Here is a 16,449-nt window from a genome sequence, read left to right as displayed (position 1 = left end):
TTCGTTGGGCATCACTCCGCACAGAAGAGCAAAGGGAGTATTGGCTTTCCACACTTAAGCATGAAATCAATCTGTCCTATTGTGATTTTAACCAGAAATTTAGGCACTCTGAACCTCAATTTTAATTTCTTTATCAATTTAACAGAAGTCATGTGCAATTCTCTTTCTAGCTGAGTTATAGTCAATAAAGTATCAGATATGCAAATGTAGTACGTATTCTTAAAAGCATAAACTCTACTTCTATCCTGTATTCACCTTATTTCTGTTTGAAGGATGGTTTGTAAATGTATGACTTCTTTTATTCAATTAATCAGTATTTAATGAACACCATCTGTGCCAGATGCTGGGCTTTGAGAAAAAATGAGACCATCATTTTGTCCCGTGGCAGAGCAGTGTCCATAGGTTCTCAGGGGAAAGTGCTCTCTACTTTTCCTTCAGGTCACATTCCAAGAACACTCAGATCTGATATTCTATACAAGCCCTTGAATAGTTCCTCTTTGTCCCCTTCCATGGTTCCAGATGTTAAGAATTCAAATTCTTGAATATTAAATAACCTTTAGTCCCTCATCATGGTCTCATGATTTGAATATTTGTAATGAAGTCTAAGCTATATAATTTTCTTACTTATGGTCCCAAAGCTCCATAACCCATCAGTGAGCCCAGATTCTCTCTTACACTCTTCACCCGAGTCCTAGACAGATATAATTTTTGTTTTGTTATATTTTGTTTTGCTTGTTTGCTTTTGTTGTTTGAGGGACACAACCATTGTAGCTCTGGCATTATTTGTGGCTCTGCACTCATAAATTACTCCTGGTAGCTACAAGAGAACCATATAACATTCCAAGTATCAAACCTGGATCAGCTGAGTTGAAGGCAAACTTCCTATCTGCTGTGCTATTCTTCTGGCCCCACAGACATATTTTTTATTCGATTGCTGTAATTGGGTACCATATTATCATTAGTGTTGGCTCTAGGGGGTTAACTATAGATAGAAACCTTGCCTCTGTACCACAGCTTGCCATGGGTCCCTGTAACTTGTCCCTATGTTACTTTTAGCCTGTCTCTTCATGCTTCCTCTCTTGGTCTATCTCCTACCTTGGGATTTTTGTTTCTATAATCTAGAAACTTGCTTTTATTACCTCCATTCTCTCTATATGCAATTTTATACACTACAGATTAGTGAAAATATTCATATTTTCCATATTTAGTATTTTCCATATTTAGTTGTTTCCATATTAGGTTGTTTCCTTATCCAGCTGTCTCCATATTCTGACTACTTTTCTAAGCAGGGCAATGAACTTTAGTGTGTATATGTCTTTTTGAAACAATATTTTTGGGTTTGGGTACATAGATAACCAAGCAGTACAATTACTGGATCATATAGGAGCATTATACTTAAATTTTCGGGGAATGTTTATATTGGTTTCCATAGAAGTCTATATATAAATGGAAATATAAGAGTATATAGGACTTTTTTAAAAAAATGGTGATACAATAATTACTGTGCCTATACAAAAAAAATGGTGGGATAACACTAAGCCCTGCCACTTAACACTTTTTCTGATTTTGTTTTGCTTTATTTTTTCTTTTTTCTTTTTTTTTTTTGATATTATCTCACCTCTCTTTTTTCTTCCACTTTTTTCTTTCTTTTTCACTTTTGTGGATATTATTCGGTGATTTTTTTCTTTCTATTTTAGTAGTTGATACCAAGTTTTTTCTTCTCTTTTCCTTAACTATAACTTGAATCATTCAGCCTCATAAACTGAGGGGGGGGGAGAATGATACCAGGACCAGTCATATGAACACGTAGTGTAAATAAAAAATGACCAGACTGGAACACCAAACAGAATAGATACCCAACCTATAACAAGCTGTAAGGTGGAGACCAGTTACACTAGGATTCTGGGGGGCAAAGGAGGGATATTTGGGAGACAAGCTGGGAACAGGAGTGGAGGGAGGACAACATTGGTGGTGGGAAAGCCCTTCATTCATTGTCACTATGTACTGTAAATAACTCTGTGTAATGAACTTCAGTCACAATAAAAAATGGTGATAATTGTATATTTGAGAATAATAAAATATTTTTAGAATTTACAGATATTTCATGTTTACCTGTTGATGAATTTAGTCTTAATTGTCACTTAATAAATGTATTTATTTTGCTGGATGATATTTAAGTTATTTGGAATCTTGACTAATTTTTTTCTTTTTCTTTTCTCTCCCCAGGCATGATAACATCATAAACCCAATTTATTAAAGTCTTCTTTAATTTTAACTGTGGTTGCACAACACTGAAGCAATCATGATGATCCTGAGTAAAGTGGTGCATTCGTTTCTGTAAGGATGTTATTTTTTGTTATTTAAAAAATCATAACATTTTATGATAACTTGTGTGCAAAAATGATTAAAAGCATATGTTAATTGATTCTCTGTGTGCATAAATGATTTGCACCTAGTATATTTTAGGTGTTTTCTATTCCAAAACAATAAATGCAGAAGAATGATTTGTGAATTCTAATTTAACACATTCAACTGTTCATGTATACACACATATGGCATGGTAATAATATGAACTGAAAACAATTCAAATGTTTGCTTTCTTTGTAGTTAAATAAAATATGTTTATATGCTCCTGGTTTTATGAATAATCATTGAGCTAGAAAAAATAAGTCAAATTAAGGTAGGAAGATTTGAATCATGCAGATGAACTGATGAAACTAATGTCATCCTCAATAATTTTTATGCAAATACCCAGTTGTTAAAACCAATAGAACATAATATAAAGCGGATAAGTAAAAATTGGACTAAAGACCTAGAATATAAACACAATATAATCAAGGTCTATTTTCTTTTTAACTGTGTAAAATGTTCCTTTGGTATCTTCTTAACCTACTCTTAGAGAAATAGGACATGGATAACATGACTCAGAGCTATATAAACTCAAATCAGTACAACTGAAAAACCCTAAATTCCCTCTAACACTCCTAAAAATAGCCAATTTAGGAAAAGTTTATAGAGTCATGTTGACATAGTACTTTAGCATTTTTCAGCTTATTATGGCAGAACTTAAATGCATATATCATTTAATTTTCAAATTTCTTTATAATAATAATCAAAATTTTTATGAGAAAACTGATTTTTTGAGAGGTTAAGAGTTTTAAAAGATCACTCATGTCGTGTAACCCAAACATTAACCCTTGTCCCACAAGGGACTAATCCCACAAGCACTGTAAAAATATAAGCAAAATCGATCTGTAGAGATAGTACAGCAGGCAGGCCACTTGCCTTCAATAGGGATGACCTGAATTGGATCCCTGGCAATAGATGGCATGATGATGTCTGAGCACAGTACCAGGGAACCTGGAGTATGGATGATGTCATTCCAAAACCCAAATAAATAAATTAATTAATAAGAGAAAGTATCAATCATCACTTTAAAGAAAAATTAAATAAGCAGTCTAGAGCACAATTTGTTCAATTTGTTCCTTAAGTTAGTAATTTTACTCAGTAATAGAGGTTTTTAAAAAATTATTAATTATTGGGTCCAGAGAAATAGCACAGAAGTAGGGCTTTTTCCTTGCATGCATAAGGATGGTGGTTCCAATCTCGGCATCCCATATAGTCCCCTGAGCCTGCCAGGAGCTATTTCTGAGCTTAGAGCCAGGAGTAACCCTTGAGCACTGCCGGGTGTGACCCAAAACCCCCCAAAATTTATGAATTATTTTATCTTAACTTTTTATGTTCCTGAATATAACATGATCATTCTTTGAAAGAAGTATTGATTAATTCTTATTCATTTATAAAAATTACCAGGTATGTATTCTTTCCCACATTTTTAGAATACCAAATAATTTTGTCTAAAGAGGAAGTTATTTTAAGCTAAATACATAAAATATTAATCCAGCCCCTTGGAGATTGGAAAATATGAAAATATTTTTATGTTTTATTAAATAAAAGGACACATATCAACTAATGTATCAAAAGAAATTTTCTTTGATATGCTAGAAATTGCATACATCACTTTTCAAAAATCTTTAAATGGCATTACATTTTATAGATTTATTGTTCCAGTTTTGTTTCAGAAAGTATGAAGTTTGTACATACTAATATAGATATATTATAATCATACATATACAATTTTACTACTATAATATTTTCATGATTGATATTATGAAGAATTTAAGTCACATATATTTTTGTATGGAGATAGTAAAGGGATTAAAGTCTTTTTGAATTCACCCAACCTTCCCCATTTAATCCCCAAAACGGGTTAGTAGCCCTTCCTACTCCCATTTACCACTAGTAATGAGCCTCAAGCACAGGCTGTGTACCTACAAGAGACCCCAATATTTGTTCAAAGAACAAGAAAATAAAATAATAAAGATATTTACATGACGAAATGAAAGCATTTATAAACTCGGGTATAATAATACCATGAATTTCATTAGTTCTACAAAGAATATTGCTTGAAATATCTTGCACAAAAATTATTTAAATTACATTGCAATATTAGAAAAATTTTCTCGACTATATATAGTACCAGGGTTTAACAATCACTACATATGATGTAGCTGCTGTTTAAATTCATTAATTATTGCTGAACTTAAAAAACACATATAATACATAGATAAAATTATTTGCTTTAAGCTAGAAAATATACTTACTATATTATATTCCATAAAATATTAGTTTTATTAGCCAATTTGGGAATTTAAAATGTATGCAGGGTACATACATTAAGATAATAAATTTAATTAATTGCTTATTTTTATTAGGGAATATTAATTTTGTGTGTGAAACATAAGCACTTCCACCTCTCATGAATTAGTGTGCCATTTGTCTGAAAGCCCACCTTGTAAAATCTACCAAAGCACCATCATAAGAAATGTAAGTTTTATGTGACTTAAGAGATTTAATTTTCAGCACAGGAAAAGCCGCAAACCCACAGGAATTATTATCACAATAATTTTCTAGATATGAATAATGCCCATAAAATGTAAGACAAAAATGGAGAACATATGAGGAAGTAGAAAAATTTCATAGCAGAAGATATTACTAAACTATGTGTTTGTTTTGCATATGTAAGTCTGAGATCCCTACATTAAACCCCTGTCAATTCAGGGAAATAAAATGTAAAAAAACCATGAAAATGTATAAGGTTCTATTTTGCTACTCTAAGAAGTGTTGTGTTTTGTTTGTTTATTTGTTTTTGAGGGTGGTGGAGGGCCACACCGGGCGGTACTCATAAGTTACTCCTGGTTCTGCACTCAAAATCGCTCCTGGCAGGCTAGGGGGAACCATATGAGATGGCAGGGATTGAACCAGGGTCTGTCCCAGGTCATCTGCCTGCAAGGCGAAGACTCTACCCCTGTGCTATTGCTCAGGCCCTGAGAAGAGTTCTTTAAAAAATTAATATAAGTTATTGTCAAAATTCTCCATGAACTTTCAAAACCTTTACTTAAGTTTGTATAATAACAATCTATTTTTTCTTAGCTTTGGATTAACACAATGGAATTTCAAACAAATGTACAGTTCTGTATACTTTATTTTTTTTGAAGAGCCATATATTGTGATGGTCAGGGATTACTCTAAGCTGTGCACCCAGAAATCACTCCTAACGAGGCCCAAAGGATTATATAAGGTGCCATGAATTGAACCTGGGTCAGCTGCATGCAAGGCAAACACCTTAAGAGCTATATTATAGATTTGTCTCTATTTTGTATACTTGCTAAGAAAAATCTCCTTTCAACTTGTTATCAGCTCTATCTGACTATATATTAAAGAAATTAGGTTTTAAAAGTATAAGGAACACTGGGTGATTTGTAAATAAATATTATTTCCAATTTCTTGCAAATAATAAAAATGTAAACTTAGGTTTTCAAGTTATCGAACCTCTCAGAATCTCGGTCCCTCATTCATTTTATGAATATAAATTAGTTCTGACCTCAGGTTGCTGAAACAGTTTAATAGTAAAATATCAAAAAATTATTTGAACAGAACAAAGTATATGTTAAGATTTAATCAAAGGGGCTAGAAATAATAATGATGATGGTGGTTGGAAGATATGCAAATCTTTTGTGTATAGAATTATTTGGATAGAAGCAATATAATATTTAAATCTAAAATGCCTGATTTTTTTCTTATGTTTCAGGGCGCACCTTATTGGTCTATTGGTTTGGCAATATGATATTTCTGTCACTCCAGTTGCAGCTATAGTAACTGACCTTTTCAATTCCTCCGATGGTGGACGCTTCAGATTCCCAGACGGGGTACAAAACTGGCCAGCACTTCCAATTATAATCATCATTCTCTTGACAATTGGTGGCAACATTCTTGTTATTATGGCAGTCAGCATGGAAAAGAAACTGCACAATGCCACTAACTACTTCCTAATGTCCCTTGCTATTGCTGATATGCTAGTGGGACTACTTGTCATGCCAATTTCTTTGCTTGCAATTCTTTATGGTAAGTACAATTTTATTCATGCTTACATCTCAGCTTTTATCATCAGGTTGTGTCAGATGCCAGAATAAACATTCGAAAAATCATTATACCTCCATAATCTGGGAATAGAAGGAAATCTTTGTGTAAAATATTTAGTGACTACATGTTCCTATTGTATATCATGGATTTATATTAGAAAGAATAAGAGTGTACACAGTTCTCAACTTTTAAAATATCGTTATCTTTATAGAGGAAATAGTGTCTCGTGGAACATAAAATTATATTGTGCTGCAAATGTGAATTATCTTAATAGGCATATAATAAAAGGGTCTCAGAAAATGCCTTTTGTTGAGTTTGAAACTCAAAGCATAGTTATTATATCTATTTATTCTAGTAGCCAACACCTTTCTGATCATTTGATTCCCATGTTCTCTTTTTAAATAGTCACTTGGGATAGATGAAGATAAATTGTATCTTTGAATTTATGTGAATAAAACTGGGACTTTGTGAGTTATTTCTAAGAATATAATCTATCTCAAGAGCATTCTTCTCTAAACATAACACAGTATATGATTTTCTTTCCATTTTTAACAGGAGGGCTTTGGGAGTTCTTGAAGAGTATAGAGGCAGGAGAGAATAGAGGGATTTTTATAGATGCACATATGCTTTATAAGGTATCAATTTTCACTCTTGCTTCCTTTTCCATTCATCATTCATTATCTTCTTTTTAATTTTTAATTAAAGCACCAGGATTTATAGTTTTTTTTATATTTACACACAATTACAGTACCAATCCCACCACCAGTGTCAACCTCTTTCTATCAATGTTTCCAGAGTCTTTTCCACAAATGTCCCTTCCAGTCTGCCATATTAAGAGGCACCTTTTTAAATTTGGGTCTCATGATTTTAGTATTGTTGAAACCATGGTTTTGATATAATGTATTATTTTATAAAGGTCACATTTCTGTTCCTTTATTATTCTCTTTTTACCTCCAAATAATTTCTTGTCCAAGACTTATTCTTTGTGTTCTCTGCAAACTCATAAGTAAACTTCCTACTAGGCCAGGTTTTCAGAATTATCATACTGCTTGTCATTTTTCTTATGACTATAATTATCATTCTTTATTTTTAATACAATTTCCTAAATTGCTTTTTCTCTACAAAACAGCCTGTGGTGAAAGCCATAATCAATAACTCAATATGGTTTCCAGTTTCAATTTACTTACAGATAAACCGAATAGTCCCCAAAATTTAAGATGCCATTGTACATTTTTCTTTATTACACGTAAATCTATATCTAATCTATGTCTGCATAGATGCTAATAAAATTCACTATGTATATCTTCTTCTTTATAATTCCTTGTAATTTGCTTTTTCTATTCCTGCCTCTTGTTTGGCTATCTAGTCTACTTGTGATACTCAATAATGTGTCTTAAGATTCCAAAATCTTTTTTTTTTTCAGTTCATGTTTTTTCCTCTGTGCACAACAAATTAGTGAAATTACACTATGTGCTAGCAAAGACACTATGAATAATTGTGCTTGTTCTTGTGGTTTCCTTATGCTTGTTTTGGACCATACCTTGTGTAGTTTGGGGATTACTCTTGTCTCTGGAAACATTTAGTCCTGGGGATAGAATGCAGGGATACTGCATCCACAAATCTTTTGCCAGCTCTTTGAGCCATCTGTCCTAGAGTTGTAGTTGTAGCCTCTGTTGTAGTACATTTTGCTTGCTATCTTTGAAAGAATCATTTTACCACCATATGTTTTTTTCAGTATCTACTAACAGCATAAAACAGGCATCACAAGACAAAGTATAGCTTCAAAAACGCATTGAAGATATACTAGCTACCTTGATGTCTACTTTAATTCCATATATATATTTATATATATATGGTTATCCTTACCTTCTTAGGAGAAATTTTGTCTATATAATTTTAATATACTTATTATTTATTGTTAGCATATTAATATTGAGACATAATGATATATTTAAGATGTACATAATGTTGTGATAATATTATTCCCTTTTTTTAAATTTGATTTATTTAAGAACTGTGATTACAAAATTGTTCACTGTTGGGTTTCACTCATACAATGTACAACATTCTTCACCAGTGCACCTGTCCTGTCATCTATGTCTCCCTTTCCCTTCCACCCATTCAGCCCCCAACCTGCCTTGCTCTGAGGCAGGAAAATTGTTTCTCTCTCACACTCTCATTATCTTTCCCTTTCCTTTTAAATGCTAGGGTTTGCACTATTGTTAATATAGGATCTCTTGCCTGTTAGTTTATCCACTTTTAGTGCCAAGTTCTTGTCCAGAGAGATCAGTTCCATCTAGCATTGTCCTAGTAGACCCTTCTCTACTCGCTACATTCACCACTGTTTGTGGCAAGCTTTCTATTCTGGGCTGAACCTCCTGACCTTTGTCTCTATTGTCTCTGGGTATTACTACCATACTATCTCTTGTGTGAGATTATTCTATGTCATCCCTTTCCCACTGGCTCACTAATCAGCATAATAATCTCCATTTCCATCCATGTATAAGGAAATTTTATGACTTCATTTTTCATAACTACATAGTATTCCATTGTGTAGATACCACAGTTTCGTAGCCACTCATCTGTTTTCAGGTACCTGGTTTATTTCCAGATACTGGCTATTTTAAATAGTGTTGCACTGAACATAGGAGTGCTGAGGACATTTTTGTATTGTGTTGTTTTCCTACGGTATATTCCTAGGAGTTGTATTGATAGGTAATGCATAAGCTTCATTTATACTTTTTGAGGAATGTTCTTTTTTTTTTTTCAAAAAGGATAGACAAATCTGTATTACCCCCATCAATGAATGAGAGTCCCTTTCTCCCTGCATCCACATCAGCACTTGTTGTTCTAGTTGTGTGTGTGTGTGTGTGTGTGTGTGTGTGTGTGAGAGAGAGAGAGAGAGAGAGAGAGAGAGAGAGATATTGCTAGTCTCTGTGGTATGACATGATATCTCATTGTTTTGATTTGAATCTCCCTGATAATTATTGATGAGAAGCACTTCCCTTTTTCTTTGGCCATCTGTATTTCTTTTTTGATGATATTCCTATTCATTTCTTATCCCCATTTTTGATGAGGTTAGATTTCTTTCTTGTAAATTTGAATTAGTACCTTGTTTATCATATATATTAATCCCTTGTCTAGTGGGAATTGGATTAAAAGTTTCTCCCACTCCATGGGAAGCCTTTGTATCCAAGTCACTATTTCCTTGGAGGTACAGAGACTTCTGAGTTTTATATAGTTCCATTTGTTTATTTTTGTTTCCACTTGGTTGGCCAGCAATATTTCATCCTTGAAGTTTTCTTTAGCTTCAATGTCATGGATTATTTGTCTATGTTTTCCTCTCTATATGTCTATGGTTTTAGGTCTGATATCAAGGTCTGTAATCAATTATGATTTAATCATTGTGCATGGTGTTGAGAGGTCTGAGTTCATTTTTTGCAAATAGTTACCAGCTTTCCCAGTACCATTTGTTGAAAAGGCTTTCCATGTTCCACTTTATATTTATTATTTCTTTTTTTTGTAGAAATATTAGCTTTAGTCAGTGGACAAGACTGAAGTCCAAAGCCTCAGCACCAGTTCCAGCCAAAAGCCTATTATTTCTTTATTAAAAATTATTTGTTTGAAATCATGTGGGTCTATTTCCAGATATCCAAGTCAAGTTCATTGATCTAAGGGTCTGCCTTTATTCCAATACTGCTTTAATGACTACTGCTTTATAGTAGAGTATAAAGTTGGGGGAAGTTTTTCCCTCATCCTTTTTTTTGCCAATTTTATATTTCTGGACATATATATTTATGGACATTTATGTCTGCATAGAAACTTGAGAAAAGTCTGATCCATGTCTTTGAAAAATGTCATGGGAATTTTTATAAGGCTTGCATTATAACCTATACAGTGCTTTCGGAAGTATTGACATTTTAATGTTAATCCTCCCCATCCATGTGCTGGGAATATGTCTCCATTTTCTTGTGTCCTCTATTTCTTAAAGCAGTATTTGGTAGTTTTCTTTATGTAGCTCTCTCACCTCTTTTGTTAAGTTGAATCCAAGGTACTTTATTTTCTGAGGCACACTGTGAATGAGAATATTTTAATATCTTTTTTCTCTCTCATTTTTGTAAGGAAAAGCTATGCATTTTTGAATATTAAGTTTCTAGCCTGTCACTTAGCTATACAAGTCTGTTGTTTCTAGAAGCTTTGCTGTGGAGTCTTTAGGATTTTCTAGATACAGTATTGTGTCCTCAGCAAAGAATGAGAGCTACATGTCTTCTTTCTTATGTAGATTGCCTTGATGTCTTTTTTCTTGCCTAATTGCTAAGGCAAATACTTTCAGTACTATATTAAATAGAAGTGGAGAAAGAAGACAACCTTGTTTTGTGACAGATCTTATTGGAGAGGATTTTAGTTTTTCCCCATTAAATATAATGATTTAAATGAGTTTGTGATAACTGGCTTTGACAATATTGAAAAAATTTCTTCAATTTTCATCTTATTGAGATTTTTTATTATGAATGGATACTGGACTTTGTCAAGTGTTTCTTAGCATCTATTGATATGATCATATATATTTATTTTATTGGTATATTTACTTTTATTTGTGTATTTAATGGTGTATTATATTTATTGACTTAGTAGATTTAACTAACCTTACATCATTGGAATAAATCCTGATTGGTAATGGTGTAAAAGCTTCTTGATGACTGGTGGGATTATGTTTGCTAATAATTTGTTGAGGATCTTTGTATCCTTGTTCACCAAGGATATGGGCCCATAATTTTTGTGGTATATTTGTCTGCTTTTTATATCAGGGTGATGTTGACTCCATATAACTCTTTAGGAGTGTTTCTGTTTCTTCAATTTCCTGAAAGATCCTGAGAAGTATTGACAGTAGGTCCTTCTTAAATATTTAAAAGAATTCACTAGTAAATCCATATGGACCTGGGCTTTTGTTTGGGGGAAGTAGTTTGATTGCACTTTTAACTTCTTCAATACTGATAGGTCTTTTTAGGTATTCAAGATCATCTTGGTTCAATCTTCTAAGGTTGTAGGAGTCTGAAAGTTTATCCATATTCTCCAAGTTCTCCTTTTTTTGGCATAGAGATTCTCAAAGTTATCTCTGATTACTCTTTGAATTTCTGAGGTTTCTGTGGTGAACTCTTCCCTTTCATTTCTGATTCTGCCTATGTAGTGTCTGTCTATTTCTTTGTGAGTCTTTTTTTTTATTTTTATTTTGACCATCTTGGCTTACATATTTTTCACAGTAGTATTTTATGTACATATTAACATTGAATCAGGGGAATTCCCATCACCAAATTTGTCCTCCCTCCCTCCCGGTTCCCTTCTTTCAACCCATATCCCCCACCATCACCCCTAAACTATGGCCCACGGGCCACATATTGTATTTGTATCTGTTTTATTTCTTCACTGCAAAATAAGATATATGCAGTGTGCATAAGAATTCGTTCATAAGTTTTGTTTTTACTATAGTCAGACCCTCCAATGGTCTGAGGGACAGTGAACTGGCCCCCTGTTTAAAATGTTTGAGGATCCCTGTTAGAGTAAGTGGTCCCCTCTGTGTCTAGCTTACTAGTAGTGATCATATATCTGTTTGGTCCTGGTACCCTCCCTTGTTTCCCCCTCTATTTGAGAGGCGGAGCTAGATAGTTCGAGTTATGTGGTTTTGTTTGAAAGAAAGAAAAGCAATAGAATGGGGTAAAAATTTAAATAAGCTGAAAATGCGCAGAGTCTTTCTAATGGTTAATCAATCTTGTTTATTTATTGGTTATTAAACAACCAATTCTTGCTTCCACTTATGTTTGGATTATTTTCTTGGTTGTCCAGTTCATTAATTTTTGCACTGTTTTGTTATTTCTATCAGCTTGCTAGTTTTCAGATCATTTCAGTGGTCATTTTCTAATTTTCTTAGATGTGCATTAAGTTAATTAATAGGCCTTTTTGTCCTTTCTTTTTGTTTGTTTGTTTGTTTGTTTGTTTGTTTTTGGTTTTGGAGCCACACCCTGAGGTGCTCAGGGATTACTCCTGGCTATCTGCTCAGAAATAGCTCCTGGCAGATATGAGGGACCATATGGGGATGCCGGGATTCAACCAACAACCTTAGGTCCTGGGTTGGCTTCTTGCAAGGCAAACAAACACCGCTGTGCTATCTCTTTGCCCCCCTTTTCGTCCTTTTTTATAAATGCTTAGAAACCAATAAATATCTCTCCTCATACTGCTTTTGCTGTGTTCCACATATTTTGATAATTCATGCTTTCATTCTTATTTGTTTTCAGTAATTTTTTGATTTTTTCTTGATTTTTATCTCTGACTCACTTCTTGTTCACCAGTGAACTAATTAATTTTCAGGTTTTAAAGTTATTTCTTCAAGTCTGCTTATAATTAAAATGTATTTTCTGTGCTTTAAGATCTGAGAAGATAGCAGCAACAATTTCTATCTTCTTGATTTTATAAAGGTATGTTTTATGGGCCAGAATGTGGTCAGTCTTGGAGAATGTCTCATGTGCACTGGAGAAGAATATATATCCAATTTTCTGGGAATTATTTTCTGGGCAACAGTATATCTTTGTTAAGTTTTAATCTGTTTGATCTATCAAGGGCTGAGAAGGTGGTGTTGAAGTGTTGACGTCTCCCAGTATTATTGTGTTTCTACTGATGTCTTTCATTAAATTTATCAGCAGTTGCTTTAACTATTTTGCTGACATCTTATTGGGTGTATACATGTATACAATTGTGATTTTTTTTGGTGTTGGAACAATTAGAAAACTAGATATAAGAATTTAAAGATTGATCCATATATCACACCTTACACAATATTCAATTAAAACTAAATTAAAGACTTTGAGATTAGACCTGAATCCATGAAGTTCATTGAGAGAAACATAGGAACAACACTCCAATACTTTGATCTCAAAGAATTATTCGATGTAATGATGCCAATGGCAAGGGTCATAGCATCTAAACTGAATAAATGGGACTATATCACACTAAAAAGTCTCTGTATGGCAAAAAAAAAAAAAAAACAGGGGCTAAAACCAGAAGAACACTGAGTGGGAAAAAATTTTTGTACTCAACACATTAGATAAATTTTGATATCTAGGATATGCAAGGTACTCACAAAGGTTGACTCACAAGACATAAAACACCATCATAATGGGGAGAGGAAATTAATAGACACTTGTCTGAGGAAGACCAACAGGTGGTCAACAGGCACGTAAAAACATGCTCATTATCACTTATCATTAGGGAAATCCAAATCAAGTCAACAAAGAGCTGTCATCTTACATCAGTGAGGATGGCACATATCAAAAATACTGGGAACAATCTGTTGGTGGGACTGTGGTGAGAAAGGTACTCTCATCCCCTGCTGGTGGGAATGCTTCCTTGTATATCCCTGTGAAAAATGGTTTGGAGGGTTCTCAGTAAACTCAAAATTTAACTACCATATGACATAGTAATCCCAATTTTTGAATCTATGCATATGACAGGAAAACTTTTATCCATAAGTATATATGCATAGTACTATTCATTGCAGTATTCAGTACAATAGCTAAGACTTGTGTGTCCAATAAAAGATGAGTATATCCTGGTAATTTGGTACATATATAAAATAGAATACAGCATAACTATAGGAATGATGCACTCATGCAATTTGCTGCAAATGGATGGAACTGGAAGCTATTGTGTTAAATGAAGTAAGCCAGAAGAAGGATAAATACAGAATGATATCACTTATAGTGATTTTTACATTAACTGTATGAAGAAAAGTAATGGTCTAAATGGGAGTTATCTTGAACACCCTTCACCCTAGAGTATAGCAAGAAGAAGAAAAGAAATTGAATTGAGGAGAAAAAAAATATTAGTCAGTGGGAGTCAGAGGCCAATTGGTCTCAGGTGCATTGTTGGTATTAAAAAAGGACAGAACTGGGCCCGGAGAGATAGCACAGTGGTGTTTGCCTTGCAAGCAGCCAATCCAGGACCTAAGGTGGTTGGTTCAAATCCCGGTGTCCCATATGGTCCCCCGTGCCTGCCAGGAGCTATTTCTGAGCAGACAGCCAGGAGTAACCCCTGAGCACCGCCAGGTGTGGCCCAAAAACAAAAAAAAAAAAAAAAAAAGAACAGAACTAAATATCTCTGCCAAAGGCAACAACAATGGAATCAAGAAACCCAAATTTTTACGTTGTAAGCTTAAAACAAATCTGTTACACTGGCAGGCTGGGATCAGGGGGTATTATGGGAAGAGTGTTGGAAAGAGTTTACACTGGTGGTGGGATTGGCCCTGATTCACTGTATGTCTGAAACCCAACTATGAAGATCTTTGTAAATCACAGTGGTTTTAAGAAAATAAAATTTTTAATATAATTTTTATTTTGATCATAGTGTCTTACATATTGTTGACAATAACATTTTAGGTACATATTTACATAATATCAGGGGGGATTCCCATCACCAAATTGTCCTCCCTACACCTCCGTTTTTGTCCTACCTCCATTTCCTCTTCCCTCACCCCCAGGGTGGTCCCCTCTGTATCCAACCCACTACTTAGTAGTCTTGCACCTGTTTGAAAATAAAATTTAATAGCTAAAAAATAAATGCTGCACAAAGAATACTTCACCCAGCCAAACTCGCATTCAGGCTTGAAGGAAAGATATACAGCTTCATGAATCAACAACAGCTCAGAAACTTTACAGACTCGGTGTCTAACTTTAAATATACTCTTAATTTAAAGAAACATAATTTACAAAGTTATCGATGAAATCCAACCACTAGTTTTCTTGTTCTCCCCTCTCACCTGTTCCTCTACCTTCCACTTGACGGCACATTTCATAGTTCAATGGTTATAATTTAGATCTCATGTTTTCAGTGCTGTTTAGTATAGCTATTACATAATCCCGCAACACTAGTGTAACTGAGGTATACCAGGGATATAAAAGTCATGGAAATATGTTGTGCCAGAGATTGAACAGGGCCTCAAACATGTACTAAGGCCCAGACCAACAACTTTTGTTATAGGTAAGCAGTAAATCATTGTGTATTTATTCCACATTTTATTTATCCAGTCTTTTTGTAATAACGGCTTTGTTGTCTATAATATTAACCTAATGTAAAGTGTTTTGAAGATTTCTCTTTAACTCAGTTCTTTTAGAAATGTTTTAAAATGTAATTTTTGAAGGTTTGGGATGATATACTAAAATTGACTAGATCATTTCTGTTGTGGGTCAGGCTTTTGATTATATCCTATTTTCTTGTAACTAATCTGTTAAAGTTTTCAATTTTCCCTTAACTCAGACATAAGTGAGTGGTTGTATGTTTATAAAAAAATTGATCTATTTCTCCTAGGTTCTAAAATTAAATAGCAAAAACATTATTTACAATTGTCTCCTACATGTTTCTATTATACTGTCACTTCACTTTTTAATTTCCATTTCAGTTTATTAAGTTTTTCTGTCTCATTTTCAATGAGTTCAGGTAAGAATTAGTCAATGTTCTTTATCATTTTAAAGAACCAACTTCTTGTTGTTTTTTATTTTGTTGTTTTAAATTTTCATTTATTTTATGCCACTAATTTGCACTTGATTTAGGGTTTCACCCAATTTCACTAGTTTCACTAGTGAAAAGCTGGGAACGTCACTACACTAGTTAAGTAAATTAGAGACCAATAGATGAAGATATCTACCTTGAATGTGGACTTAATAGTTAGTGTTTAAAATAATGTAATTATTCCCCAAATATTCTGTAAATTTAACACAATCCTGAGCAAAATTTAAAAGGTTTTGTAAAAACTCAGCAATACTATCATACAAATTATGTAGAAAGGCAAAGGAATGTGAATAGCCCAAAACATTTTGTGAAAAAGCAAAATTGGAAAACACATTGTACTCTTTTAAGACATAGTCAACTTATAGATCAAGATGATAAATTGTAATGAAGACAGAATCTTTTTTTGGAAAA

General features: G+C 33.5%; 1 protein-coding gene across 2 annotated transcripts in view; it reads left to right on the top strand.

Moving 5' to 3' along the window:
- The window catches only part of HTR2C (5-hydroxytryptamine receptor 2C), a 257,024-nt gene that overhangs the window by 107,681 nt on the left and 132,894 nt on the right, over positions 1–16,449 (top strand). For both annotated transcript variants that reach the window (XM_049767586.1, XM_049767587.1), the window contains exons 3-4: positions 2,227–2,337; positions 6,152–6,465. In XM_049767586.1, the coding sequence (XP_049623543.1) occupies positions 2,303–2,337; positions 6,152–6,465 (349 nt within the window). In that variant the 5' untranslated portion in view covers positions 2,227–2,302. The remainder of the gene's footprint in view (positions 1–2,226; positions 2,338–6,151; positions 6,466–16,449) is intronic.

The sequence above is a fragment of the Suncus etruscus genome, chromosome X (assembly GCF_024139225.1).
Source record: "Suncus etruscus isolate mSunEtr1 chromosome X, mSunEtr1.pri.cur, whole genome shotgun sequence".
Classification (NCBI taxonomy): Eukaryota; Metazoa; Chordata; class Mammalia; order Eulipotyphla; family Soricidae; genus Suncus; species Suncus etruscus.
Note: the sequence above shows the minus strand (reverse complement) of the source record. Positions and strands in the feature narration are given on the sequence as shown.